Genomic DNA, 12,471 nt, shown 5'->3' on the forward strand with positions numbered 1-12,471 from the left:
CTCTCTCTCTGCCCCTCCCCCGTTCATGCTCTGTCTCTCTCTGTCCCCAAAATAAATAAACGTTGAGAAAAGATACTATACAGCCATAAGTATTTTTAGAAATGTGCCTTTTAGCAGCTGATTTTTTTCTTTGACCTTAAGTTAATGGAATACTATAATATACTGTAATAGGATACAGTTCTATTTAATGGCACTATTTTGGAAATGAGGTTAATTTTTTAATGTTATAAGAAACCTATAAGGCAGTTATATCTTTGTAAAAGCCCTAATCATTTATACATTGGATAAATTTATTTTATTTGAAATATTCCTAACATACCCAACACATTTTAATGGACTCTGAACTTTGACCTTACTAGTTGATTAATATTTAAGAGAGTTATTGATAAATACACAATCCTACAATGTGATATGATAGAAATAACATTAAATTGAGAAATCAGAGGGTAACAGCTTTACTCCTATTTGATACTACTTGGATATGATGGTAAATAAACCTAATGTTAGTTTCCTCAAATCTGTGAAGTGTGGGATTCAGGTTGACTGGATTTAGGCTTTCAAGTGTTCTGTCCACACTTTTGTTTTAAAAGCAGTGAAACTCTCTCCAAAGAAAAGTTATATAGAATATGAATGCATATGACAAGGTAAAGAAAGTAGAGCTGGTTACTTGGCCTCCCACTTGCCCCTTAAGATGATTTCTGAGGCATTTGTGAAACACAATTAGTAAACATTTTGGCTAGCTGATCTCTGAAGTCCCCACTGGTTCTAAAATTATATATAACTATAAACAAATAAATATACAAAACATTATATATAATTATATATTATATTAATATGCTTATATATTAATATAGTATATATAATATGCTAAAACATACATTATATATTAACATGACATGTTATATATAATTTTATAAAATTATAATTGTAATATAATATAGTAAAGTATATACATAATTTATAATTTTTTAAAATGTTTTTTTATTTTTGAGAGATAGTGTGTGAGCAGGGGAGGGGCAGAGTGAGAGGGAGACACAGAATCCCAAGCAGGGTCCAGGTTCCAAGGTGTCAGCACAGAGCCTCATGGGGGGCCTGAACCTACAAACTGTGAGATCATGACCTGAGCCAAAGTCGGATGCTCAACTGAGTCACCCAGGTTCCCCTACATAATTATCTTATATATTTTATGTACCACTTCTTTTTTTGAGCCATCTCTTGTTTCAGAATTATGACTTCTGACTTTCAGAGGGGTGTTGTATATGTGTATATATTAGGGTTTTTTAATTTCAATCTAATTAGTAAAGCAAGACATCATGCTAGACAGGGTTAAGTGTAATAATGTCACTGGCAGAATTATTTTTTAATGTCATGTGCTTTTATCTAAGGAAATTCATAAATCCCTTCCTTATATGAAAAAAAGGGTATTGGTTAATTGCTCACAGTTGTTTAGGTTTTACATAGTTAATTCATGACAAATTTCGGTTTGTTTATTAAGTATAAATAGAATATGTGATATAGTAATCTATTTTTCTGACCCTTTGTTCTGTTTACTTTAAAAAAATTTTTTTTTGCATTTATTTATTTTTGAGAGACAGAGACAGAGCACAAGTAGGGGAGGGGGCAAAGAGAAAGAGACACAGAATCTGAGGCAGGCTCCAGGCTCCAGGCTCCAGGCTCCGAGTTGATAGCACAGAGCCCGACGCAGGGCTCAAACTCACAAACAGTGAGATCATGACCTGAGCCGAAGTTGGATGCCCAACCAACTGAGCCACCCAGGCGCCCTGAGTTCCATTTACTTTTTTAGAAGAGGAGATGTAGGGGCACCTGGGTGGCTCAGTCAGAAGAGCATGTGACTTGATCTTGTGGTTGTGAGTTTGAGGCCCACATTGGGTACAGAGATTACTAAAAATGAAAACAATAAGCTAAAAAAGAAACAAACTTAGAATAGGAGGTTTTACTTTAAAATTACATTAATCAAGTTTATTTTCTTTCTATTTTTCCCCTGCTTCGTTTCTTCCCTCTTTCCCCTTCTTCCTTCCCTCCTTTCTTCTTTCCTTCTTGTTATCAGAATATTCTTTATGAGAAAGCTTATATTTTAGACTTAGGTAGAAGGAAAAGGGCATCATGATCTAGCTTTTTTGTATTGAAATAATTTTTACTTGTTTAAAACAGAAATTAAAGAAGCCTATAAAAGGAAAAAAATAATGAAAGAACGATTTAAACAGGAAGAAAATATCGCAAGTGCAATGGTAATTTGGATCAATGAAATACTGCCCAATTGGGAAGTAATGTAAGTAAGCAGACTTTTCCTCGATTCAAGTCTGTCTCCAAAGATCTCATGTTTCTAGTTCTCTATTTTTAGTATTTCCAACATGTGTCTTATGCTTGGCTAAATTATACCTTTAATTTTATACATCCCTCAATCTCTTAATACCTACTTCCCTTACTGACCACCCTTTCTATGCCTGTCAGAATCTTACCTTTCCTTTGAGGATATTCATCTGAAATGCTAGTTGATCCATGAAAATTTAATTTCCTCAGTTATATTTTCTTAATTTTAACATATCTGCTGCAAGGTGCATTATTGATATAATAGCAGGTTTTGCAAAGAAAATACTAAATCTGTAATTCATTGTAAGATGCATTTGTTAAATGTTAAATATTAAAGTGATTTTTAATACACCTCTCTCATAATCATAAATACGCTATATATGATCTTTCCCTTTTCTAATGTCCCATTATACTTTGAGGCTAATATACTTCTTGCTTTACTTTGCCTTTTATTTTCCGATAATATTTTTGTACATGCCTTATATTCCCTCTAGACTGGAGGGTAGGAGATGTGTTCTGCAGTGTAGGATACGCATTGGGAATTTGTTGAATATTGATACATTGTGACAGGTATCAAATTAGGCTCTTTATATAAGTAATCACATTTGATTCTTACAACCTTTACTCCCATTTATCTTATAGAGAAGCTCAAGGTTAGGTTAAGTGATTTGCCCAAGGTTATACAATTAATGAATAGTTAAACCAGATTTGAACTCCCGTCCATCTGACTCTAAAGCCCACACTCTTTCAGCAGACACACTGCCTCTCAAAGACAAGGGCCTTACCCATAATAAATACCTTGTGATTTTTTTTTTTTTTTGATACTGAGTTGACAGAAGATTTTTATGTTCCTTTTATCCTGTTTTTCATGACTGTCCACCTATTTCTGATTCTCTCATTGTACCCTATAAGTGGCAGCTGTAGAAGGCAGCTCCCTTTAAATTACTATTGTCCTTCTGTAGGGTACCATATATTTTCTAGACTTCTGTTGCCTACAAGCATGAACCTCACGGAAAGAATGCATCACATGCTTAACTATGTTCTTAAAAATCATTCAGTCACTTGGCCATAGACTAGCTAAACCATCATGCAACTAGTGTTTTTGGTATAAAAAGTAACTGTGTCCTTTTTTCTCCCCCTTTAATTCTAGGCGTAGTACAAGAAGAGTTCGAGAATTGTGGTGGCAGGGATTGCCCCCTAGTGTTCGTGGGAAAGTTTGGAGTCTAGCTGTAGGAAATGAACTAAATATCACTCCTGGTTTGTATTCTATATTCAGTTACTCCCACACATGAAAACAGCCATCTCCAGAATTATAAAACAGATTAATAGACTGGCCATTTAAAAAGGCATTATCATATATAATGTCATTTTAGAGCATGTTTCATTCCCACTCTCTCCAAAACCTGGTATGATTTAATGAGTAAGTTATTATATAAATAAGGTTTGTGGGTTTTCCTTTAGTTTACAACCATCAGTAATATTTTTGACATCCAGATATTTTCACTGCAGGTAACTTCTAGAATTCTAGGTAGCGGTGGATATAGAAGTATATACAAAGAAAAATAGTGTAATTGTGGAAAGGTTTCCCTTTATTAAAAAATATATATAGATAGATAGAAGCCTAGAAATTTCTTTTCCTACATCTCTACCCAAACCAGTCCTTTTGGATTTTTTTATTTGAAAATTTCCAAATTAAAAAAAAATAAGACTCGCAAGGAAATGTTTTATTTTCTTATGTTTCTTAAAACCTTAAAGGATAGAAGTAAAAGGTAAAGTGGTTTCGATGCAGTAAAAAATATAAAATTAGGATAATATCAAATAGAGGAAAATGTTAAATAGTTAATAATAAAAGGTACTAAATAGGTCTGAGTGATAACATGGACAGTGGCACCATAGAAAGACTTGGGGGCTCTGGTATAATAACGGAAATAATATATTGTTACTGTTACTTTAAAATTTTTATATATCAATTTTTTTTAAGTCAAGTGATAGTATGGTACAAACTGTATGCTTCTTCCCTCTCTTCTACCCAAACTCCTGCTTTTGATCCTATCAGATCTTTTTTCTGTGCTCGTAAAAAAAGTGTGCCTCAACATATAATTTTTTTTTAATTTTATTTTCATTTATTTATTTTTTGAAAGACATAGAGCACAAGTTGGGGAGGGGCAGAGAGAGGAGTCACATAATCCGAAGCAGGCTCCAGGCTCTGAGCTGTCAGCACAGAGCCCAACGTGGGACTCAAACTCACAAACCATGAGATCATGACCTGAGCCGAAGTCAGATGCTTAACCGACTGAGCCACCCAGGCGCCCCGAAATATGATAATTTTTAAAGCTTCTCTTTTTCTTTTCTTTTTATTCCCACAAAAAGGAATTTATGCCATCAGCTTATTCTGTGGCTTATTTTTTTCACACTTTAATCTGTCTTGAGCACTATATATAAGTGTACCTTATACATACTATAGCTGCACTGTAGTCCACAGTTTGGTTGTACTGTGACTTACTTAATCATTTTCTTAGTGATAGCCAAATCAATGACATGTATGTTAAAAGAGCAATCAAGGTACTGTTTCTTACCTCTCAAAAGTGATTAAAACGAATGAGAATAACCGACATAGGGGATGACTGATAATACTATAGAAACATGTATTAAAAGCCTCAAAAAATAACCTTTGACCTATTTATTCTAGTTCTAAACAATAAGAACATTATCAGGATTGAGTGCAAAAGTTTTTCTACAATGATGCCCATTGTAGCAAATCAGTGTTGTATATATAACTGGACAGATTAATAACAAAAATCTAAATATTTATCTTTAGTCTTCAAAGTGATGCCAACTTTGAGTGACATGATTGTGAATGATTTTTAGCATTGATTTTCACAAATATCCCATAATGAAGATGTTATTTTAACCAGACCTTTTTTTTTTTTAATTTAAAAATAGAATTTAAAGAAAGCATTAAGTGGGTTACCTGCTGGCTTAGTCAGTAGAGCATGCAACTCTTGATCTTGGGGTCATGAGTTCAAGCCCCACGTTGGGGATAGAGTTTACATTAACAATCAATCAATCAATATTTTTTTAATTTAGCTTAGAAAAGGTTAGAGTCTACCTGACCTAACTGTTCCCCCCAAATAAAACAAAGGTTTGTTTTGCTCTCTGTGCTTGAAACAGATTAAAAGGAAATAATTTTACATTATTGTCAGAACTTTCAGTTAGATAATTAAAATCCTTGATATTAAGGATTGTTGGACGTATTATAATTGTTTAAAGTCTTAAGACTCGGTTTTGTATACAGTTGAGGTGATAAATTATTGGTGGCTATTTGAAATTTGGTTTTCAGTTTTGTTGAGAACTTTGGCTTTAGAATGTTAAGTATCTGATAGCTTCTACATTAAAATATTGGCTAGGTGGTATTAAACTTTTGTGATACTGTAATCAAATTTGAAGTTCTTTTCTAAGCTCAAAATATAAAGTTAGTAACATAACTAGTTATTTACTTTCAAAGTAATTTTAGATTTTCTCTACTAAATAATTATATATTCAGGAATAGAATAGGTAATCATTCTTTTTCTTTAGTGGTAGGAAGGAAGCTAAATTTCAGTTGAAGTAAATTTACTTTTGATAACTTTGTTTACTTTAATGGCTCTAATAGTTTGAGTTTTTACCTGGTGCATTTGTTTTGATCACGAAATTTATAACCCCTGGAGAATAGTAAGTAAGAATAAAGGCTCTAAAGTCAGTCAGATGTGGTTCAAATCTTGGTTCCACTATATATTAGGTTTGTGACCTTGGGCAAATTATTTAACATCTAAGAGAATTAGTTTTCTTCATCTGTAAATGGAGGTAAGATTATTAACTATCTCAGGATTGTTCTAACAATATTTGTGATAATGAAAAATATGAATATAAAATTACAGTGAAAGTGAATTTGCTGAGAGTATATGCAGACAGTATTATCATTGCCAGAAAATGAGAAAATTAAACATACACTGATCTCAAAGTATTCTCTATTCAAGTCCAATATACAACTGTAAGTCTGCTTCAGGTTCTACGTTTGTAGATTCAGAGTAACATAAATAAGACCTGTGGAGTCAGGCATGGAATTGAACTGACATACAGGTCTTCTTCTTATAGATAAGCACTCTAAGTCTTCCCTGTAGAGATGTCCTTTGATGTTTTGAAATGCATTACCACATTTTTCTTATTGGATCAGTTTTGTGACTTCCTAAGGTGATGATTTATTTGGTGAGCCTTTTTTCTTCCAAGATAGTTCTAAGGTTTAAGTAGAATAGTGAAACTGGACCTGGCTTGGAATCAGCTTGAAACCAGAAATTGTGGACTTCAGTTTGGTACCTGATAACTGCAAAAAAATTGTATATATAATTAAAAAATTATGTCTACCTCTTTAACCAAATTATTGATGGACTCAAATAATAGAAATTTAGACTTTTTATATTTAAAAAAAATTTTAAGTTTTATTATATTTTAGGTTTATTTAATTATTTTCGAGGTAGGGAGAGAGAGAAAGGGTGCATGAGGGGCAGAGACAAAGGGAGAGAAGGAGAATCCCAAGTAGGCTCTGCACTGTAAGTGGAGAGCCTGGTGTGGGGCTCGAACTCAAGAATTGTGAAATCATGTCCTGAACTGAAGTCGAGTCAGACGCTCAACTGATTGAGTCACCCAGGCACCTGACTTTTTTTTTTTTTTTTTTTGGCACTTGACTTTTTTTTTTTTTTAATTTTTTTCTGAGCCATTAGTAGTAATGAAAAATAAACAGAAGGGGGAAGAGATCAAAATAGTAAGAGTCTATTTGAAATGTATGTAGTCAGTTTTTTATAATGATCTGATTCTTGGCAATGTAAGAATACTTTTTATGGTATATACATTGGAATACTATGCAGTTGTTTAAAAAAAAAAAAACTAAAGCAGATTTTATTCTACTAATAAAGAACAGCTTCAGATATAATAAAGCAAGATGCAGATCATGCTGTAATATGTTGCCACACTTTTTTTTTTAACAGGAAGATATATCTGTATATACATAATAACATTCATATTTTCATCTTTAGAGTTCTGGTAAGCACAGTCACATCTGAGGGAAGGAAATATATTTTTCATTCTATACTGTTTTGTACTACTTGAATTTTTAAAAAATTCTTAATTGAAGGGTGCCTCAGTCGGTTGAGTGTCCGACTTAGCTCTGGTCATGATCTCACAGTTCGTGAGTTCGAGCCCCATGTTGGGCTCTGTGCTGACGGCTCAGAGCCTGGAGCCTGCTTCAGATTCTGTGTCTCCCTTTCTCTCTGCCCCTCCCCTGCTCACACTCTGTCTCTCCTTCAAAAATAAACATTAAAAAAAATTTTTTTTTAATTATTCATTGTATTGCCTTTAAACAAACTTTTTATTTAAAAAGATCAATTGAAACAAAAAAGTGTTCTTGGTATTTTGGGCAATATATAAATGTTGGTGTTTGGTAAGAAATAGTTTTTGCTATTCATTTGGCATTGAAATTTTCTGTTTTTATGTAATTTAGAATATCAGCACAGAAAGTAAAGATAATTAAAATCTGAGAATTGAGAAAAAAAACTTGTTTCTTCTGTTCTTGAAGTTGGATAAGGTCCTGTGTAAGGAAGCATAGAGTGGCAGTCTCAAAAAGTGATGGGTACTTAAAATGAAAAGATACGAGTAAGATTTTTGAATGCAAGCCCTCTGACCAAACTATGTGAAGTTTAGGTAGCTTTAGATAGTAATATCATAATGGAGAGCCGGTTTCAAGAGAGAAGGAAAGCAAGAACTAACGTTTATTGACAGTCTACGAGGTGTCAGGAACTTTACAAAAATTGTCTTGTTTAATCATCAGTATACCATGAGTAGGCATTCTCTTTCTCCAATTTACAGATGAAGAAAGCCAAGTTCCAGAGTGACAAAGTGACTTTCTTAAAGTCCCAAATACCACAGAGCTGGTATTTGAATCTAGGTCTGACTGACTCCAAAAATCATTTTTCTGCTATTCCATGATGATACTCCTTTAGCAAAAGTATTTCTTCCTGCCTCATACTTAAATTCTCTGTTGTAGCTATTTGGATGACCACTGTGCAGTATTGTTATTTTCTCTCTTTCCAGTTGTAGTAATAAATAGTTTCGGTAGCATCAGATAACATCAGTGTGCCACACTTTTGATGCCTGCTATGTAAGGGAGACCTAAGCTATAATAAGATTTTTCTCTTTATTTTTAAGAATATAAATTAAAATATATGAATGTATTTTCCTACTATTTATTAATTTTTGTTTTGTTTTCCTCCAGAACTTTATGAAATCTTTCTCTCGAGAGCAAAAGAACGATGGAAAAGCTTTAGTGAAACAAGTTCAGAGAATGATACAGAAGGTGTGATTTTTTTTTTTTTTTAATACAAATTTCTGGGTGAAAATCCAGTCACTGAAGATACCAGTGTGATTTTTACCATGTGTCAGGAACTGTAGTAATTGCTTTACATACATTATCTTCTTTAATGTTAATAGCCCTTTAAGTAGGTGGTTATCCTGAATGGTATAAAAGGAAACTGAGGCTCAAAGTAGTTAATTTGTAAGCAGTGAATCTGTGATGTAAACCCAGGTTTTTGGACCTTGGAGCTCAGGATTTATTCACAGCAGTAAGACTAATGGGGTGAAGTATTTTTAAGCTAACTCTTAACTTAAAGATAGATGGTCTTCGGGGTGCCAAGGTGACTCAGTGGGTTAGGTGTCCAACTTCAGCTCAGGTCATGCTCTCATTGTTCATGGGTTTGAGCCCCGCATCAGGCACTGTGCTGACAGCTTGGAGCCTGGAGCTTGCTTCAGTTTCTCCCTCCCTCCATCTCTCAAAAATAAACATTAAAAAATTAAAAAGATAGATGATTTTCATTCCTCACTTGTGACTTCCTGTCTCCTCACTCACTTTCACTCACTACCTAATTAATACATTATTTATAATTATTGTGCCATAGCCTTTGTTCATTTAACTTACAGACTTCATCTTTCCTTCCACTCTCATCAGTTTTTTTTCCTAGTCATTTTGGAGGAAACAGGAGCAATTTTTTCCTGTTAACATTGTATATTAAGTATAGGTAAGTTTAGTCAGCCATCTCTTCTCCTTGAATAATAGGGTGCTATTTGTCTGCCAGTCACTTTTCTTTCTATATTTGTTTTACTTCATAGAAAGCAAACACTTTTCTTTTGCCAGTAAAACTCTAAAAATGAGCATGGTTTAGAATAGAGAAATGGTATACATTACAGAGTGGTTTCCTGTGAGTATGTAAACAACTTTGTTAAATTCCTTGAGTACTATTTTAGAGGAATGAAAGAAGGGTGGGGAAAATTGACTAAAGAAGGTTAGAGAGAAGACTTGATTTTGAGAAAAGTTCACGTAAGTATTGTTCGAGACCTATTAGCTATGTCAGCTATTTGTGGGAAACTAGAAGTGCAAGGAAGGACAAGATGTTAGCGGCTTTATATTGGCATAGCCTTAGCTGTTTATAATTCTTTTTGAATTTATTTTTATGAAGTATTGAAAATATAAGAATTAAAATTATAAGCATTTACTTTGAGACATTTTGTCATGATTAAGTGGTAAAAGTTGCACTTTCGTAGAAATTAATTGCATGTAAGTGAAGAATTGTTCCAGTAAGGAACAGTGTTCTGTTTAAATTACTGATTTCTCATTTCCTGTGTGTTTATAATTTACAGTTGCCATTTAACTTTTTTGGCCATTGTTTTTCAAATATTACTTCTGCCACATTGTTTCTCTCCTTTTTGGACTCCAATTATGTGTATGTTAGACCACTTCACAGTGCCCTACAAGTCTCATACACTTAAAAGAAAATTTTTTTTTGTTCATTTATTTTTGAGAGACTGAGAGAGAGTGTGAGCCGGGGAGGGGCAGAGAGAGAGAGAAAGGGAGACACAAATTTGAAGCAGGCTCCAGGCTGTGAGCTGTCAGCACAGAGCCCAACACGGCGCTCCAACCCACAACTGTGAGATCATGACCTGAGCTGAACTCCGATGCTCAACCGACTGAACCACCCAGGAGCCCCAAGTCTTGTACACTTAAAAAACATTGTTTTCCTTCTGTGCCTCAGTTTAGATGATTTTTATTCCTATAATCAGTTTCACCAATCCCCTCTTTTCCTATATCCAGTCTATTAGATATGTCCAATGAGTCTTTAATTTCAGATATTATATTCTGTAATCTAGAATGTCTACCTGATTCTTTTCATAGATTCTATTTCTCTGTGGCAATTCTTCATCTTTCCATCCCATACATTTCCCCCCATCTTTTCCTCTCTTTTCTTGAACATGTAACAGTCAATATTCTTGTTTATTCATTCCATTACTGGGTCATCTTCATGTCTGCTTTTATTGGCTGTTTCCCCTTGATTACAAGTCATATTTTTCTGCTTATTTGCATATCTTAAAATTTCCAATTATATGTAAATCACTGAATAAAGAATAATATAGAAACTGAAGTGGATGTTTCCCCTGCAGAGGAAGCATGCTCTTTTCTGTCAGGGAGTTGGGTTATTACTTCAGTTCAGTCAGCAACTGAGCTAGGTTGGGACAAGGTTGAAGCTTTAGATATACTTAATTCATTGTGGGATTCAAATATCTGGGTAGGAAGAACTGTCCTGTTTTTATTTTTTAAAATTTTTTTTTTCAACGTTTTTATTTTTATTTTTGGGACAGTGAGAGACAGAGCATGAACGGGGGAGGGGCAGAGAGAGAGGGAGACACAGAATCGGAAACAGGCTCCAGGCTCCGAGCCATCAGCCCAGAGCCCGACGCGGGGCTCGAACTCACGGACCGCGAGATCGTGACCTGGCTGAAGTCGGACGCTTAACCGACTGTGCCACCCAGGCGCCCCTGTCCTGTTTTTATTAGAGGCTCCTCCCTCCCCTGAGACACTCTCCCTTGTGATTCTATGTATCACATCAGTGTTATTTGGTTATGAAGAGGTCTAAGGGTTTCTCTTTTCCCAAGGTTTCTCTTTTCCCAAGCAGAGTACCTTTGTGTATGGCAAACTCAGTCCTGAGCTCATGCCCAGACTTGGCATATGCCTCTAGGAAGAAAAATGGCTATGTAGGAAAGCCTCTTTTCTTTCTGGAATTTAAATCCTCTCTGTGTTTACAGTTTTCATATGCCTTTTTAAAAAAACTTGGGATATTGGAAGCTTACTTGTTTTTTTCCCCAGTTGTTATCGTGGGAGTGATAGTCTGTGCTTACCTTGTATAAAAACTGGAAGTAGAAATCCTTCATATAGTTTTCTGATAAGTATATAAATATTTTCTTCATAAAAGAAACCCTTAAGTTCTAGTAAAAGCTATGTGGCATTTCTTTAAATTTCTTGATTATGAAGCTTTTAACTTTCCTTAAGTAACATCTGTGCTATATGATTATTCTGTGTGTACAAGATTGAACTGGGTATATAGTCAAGTAATCATTTTAATTTTATCTACCTTGCAAATGCAGGTGTATCTGTTGCTGATCGGGAGGCCAGTCTGGAATTAATTAAGTTGGACATATCCCGTACATTTCCATCCCTTTACATCTTCCAGAAGGTGAGTGTTTCTAACCAGTTATAACTAGTTTTTTTTTTTTGTTTTTTGTTTTTTGTTTTAAGTAGGCTTCATGCCCAGTGTGGAGCCCAGCATGAGGCTTGAACTCACAACCCTGAAATCAAGACCTGAGCCAAGACCAAGAGTCAGTCACTTAGCCAGCTGAGCCACCCAGACAGCCATGTAACTACTTAAAAAAAAATTTTTTTTAACAGAACAAATTCTCAAATTCGTAGCTATTATTTTTTTAAAGGCAAACTATAAAAGTTGGAGACCTTTATATAGAAAGTGTGAAACTAGTGGGAAAATTCTAAAGGAATTTCTGTTATTTTATTCCACTAACTGAATGCATTGCCGTTAGCATAGCCCATGATACCTTTATTCATTAAGGTGCATTTCTTTGTTTTACTTTTTATTCTGTAAGGTATATGAATTTTAACATTTTGCTTATTAGTCAGTTAACATGTAAAGAACTTTTGCCCAAACCTTAGTTTTCCAGAATTACTATTGAAATGGGAAAAAAATGGCTTATAAAAATCATTTTGTGCAGAGG

The 12,471-nt window shown here is 34.3% G+C and overlaps 1 protein-coding gene across 7 annotated transcripts in view; it reads left to right on the forward strand.

Annotated features, from left to right (window-relative positions):
- The window catches only part of TBC1D12 (TBC1 domain family member 12), a 117,698-nt gene that overhangs the window by 76,400 nt on the left and 28,827 nt on the right, over positions 1-12,471 (forward strand). For all 7 annotated transcript variants that reach the window (XR_005793576.1, XM_040485912.1, XM_040485911.1 and 4 more), the window contains 4 exons: positions 2,173-2,290; positions 3,482-3,588; positions 8,636-8,716; positions 11,833-11,921. Coding sequence is in view for 6 of the 7 variants with exons in the window: in XM_040485912.1 (XP_040341846.1) it covers positions 2,173-2,290; positions 3,482-3,588; positions 8,636-8,716; positions 11,833-11,921 (395 nt within the window). In the remaining variant the exon portion in view is untranslated. The remainder of the gene's footprint in view (positions 1-2,172; positions 2,291-3,481; positions 3,589-8,635; positions 8,717-11,832; positions 11,922-12,471) is intronic.

Source organism: Herpailurus yagouaroundi, unplaced genomic scaffold (genome assembly GCF_014898765.1).
Source record: "Herpailurus yagouaroundi ecotype Mexico unplaced genomic scaffold, PumYag 163, whole genome shotgun sequence".
NCBI classification, from domain to species: domain Eukaryota; kingdom Metazoa; phylum Chordata; class Mammalia; order Carnivora; family Felidae; genus Herpailurus; species Herpailurus yagouaroundi.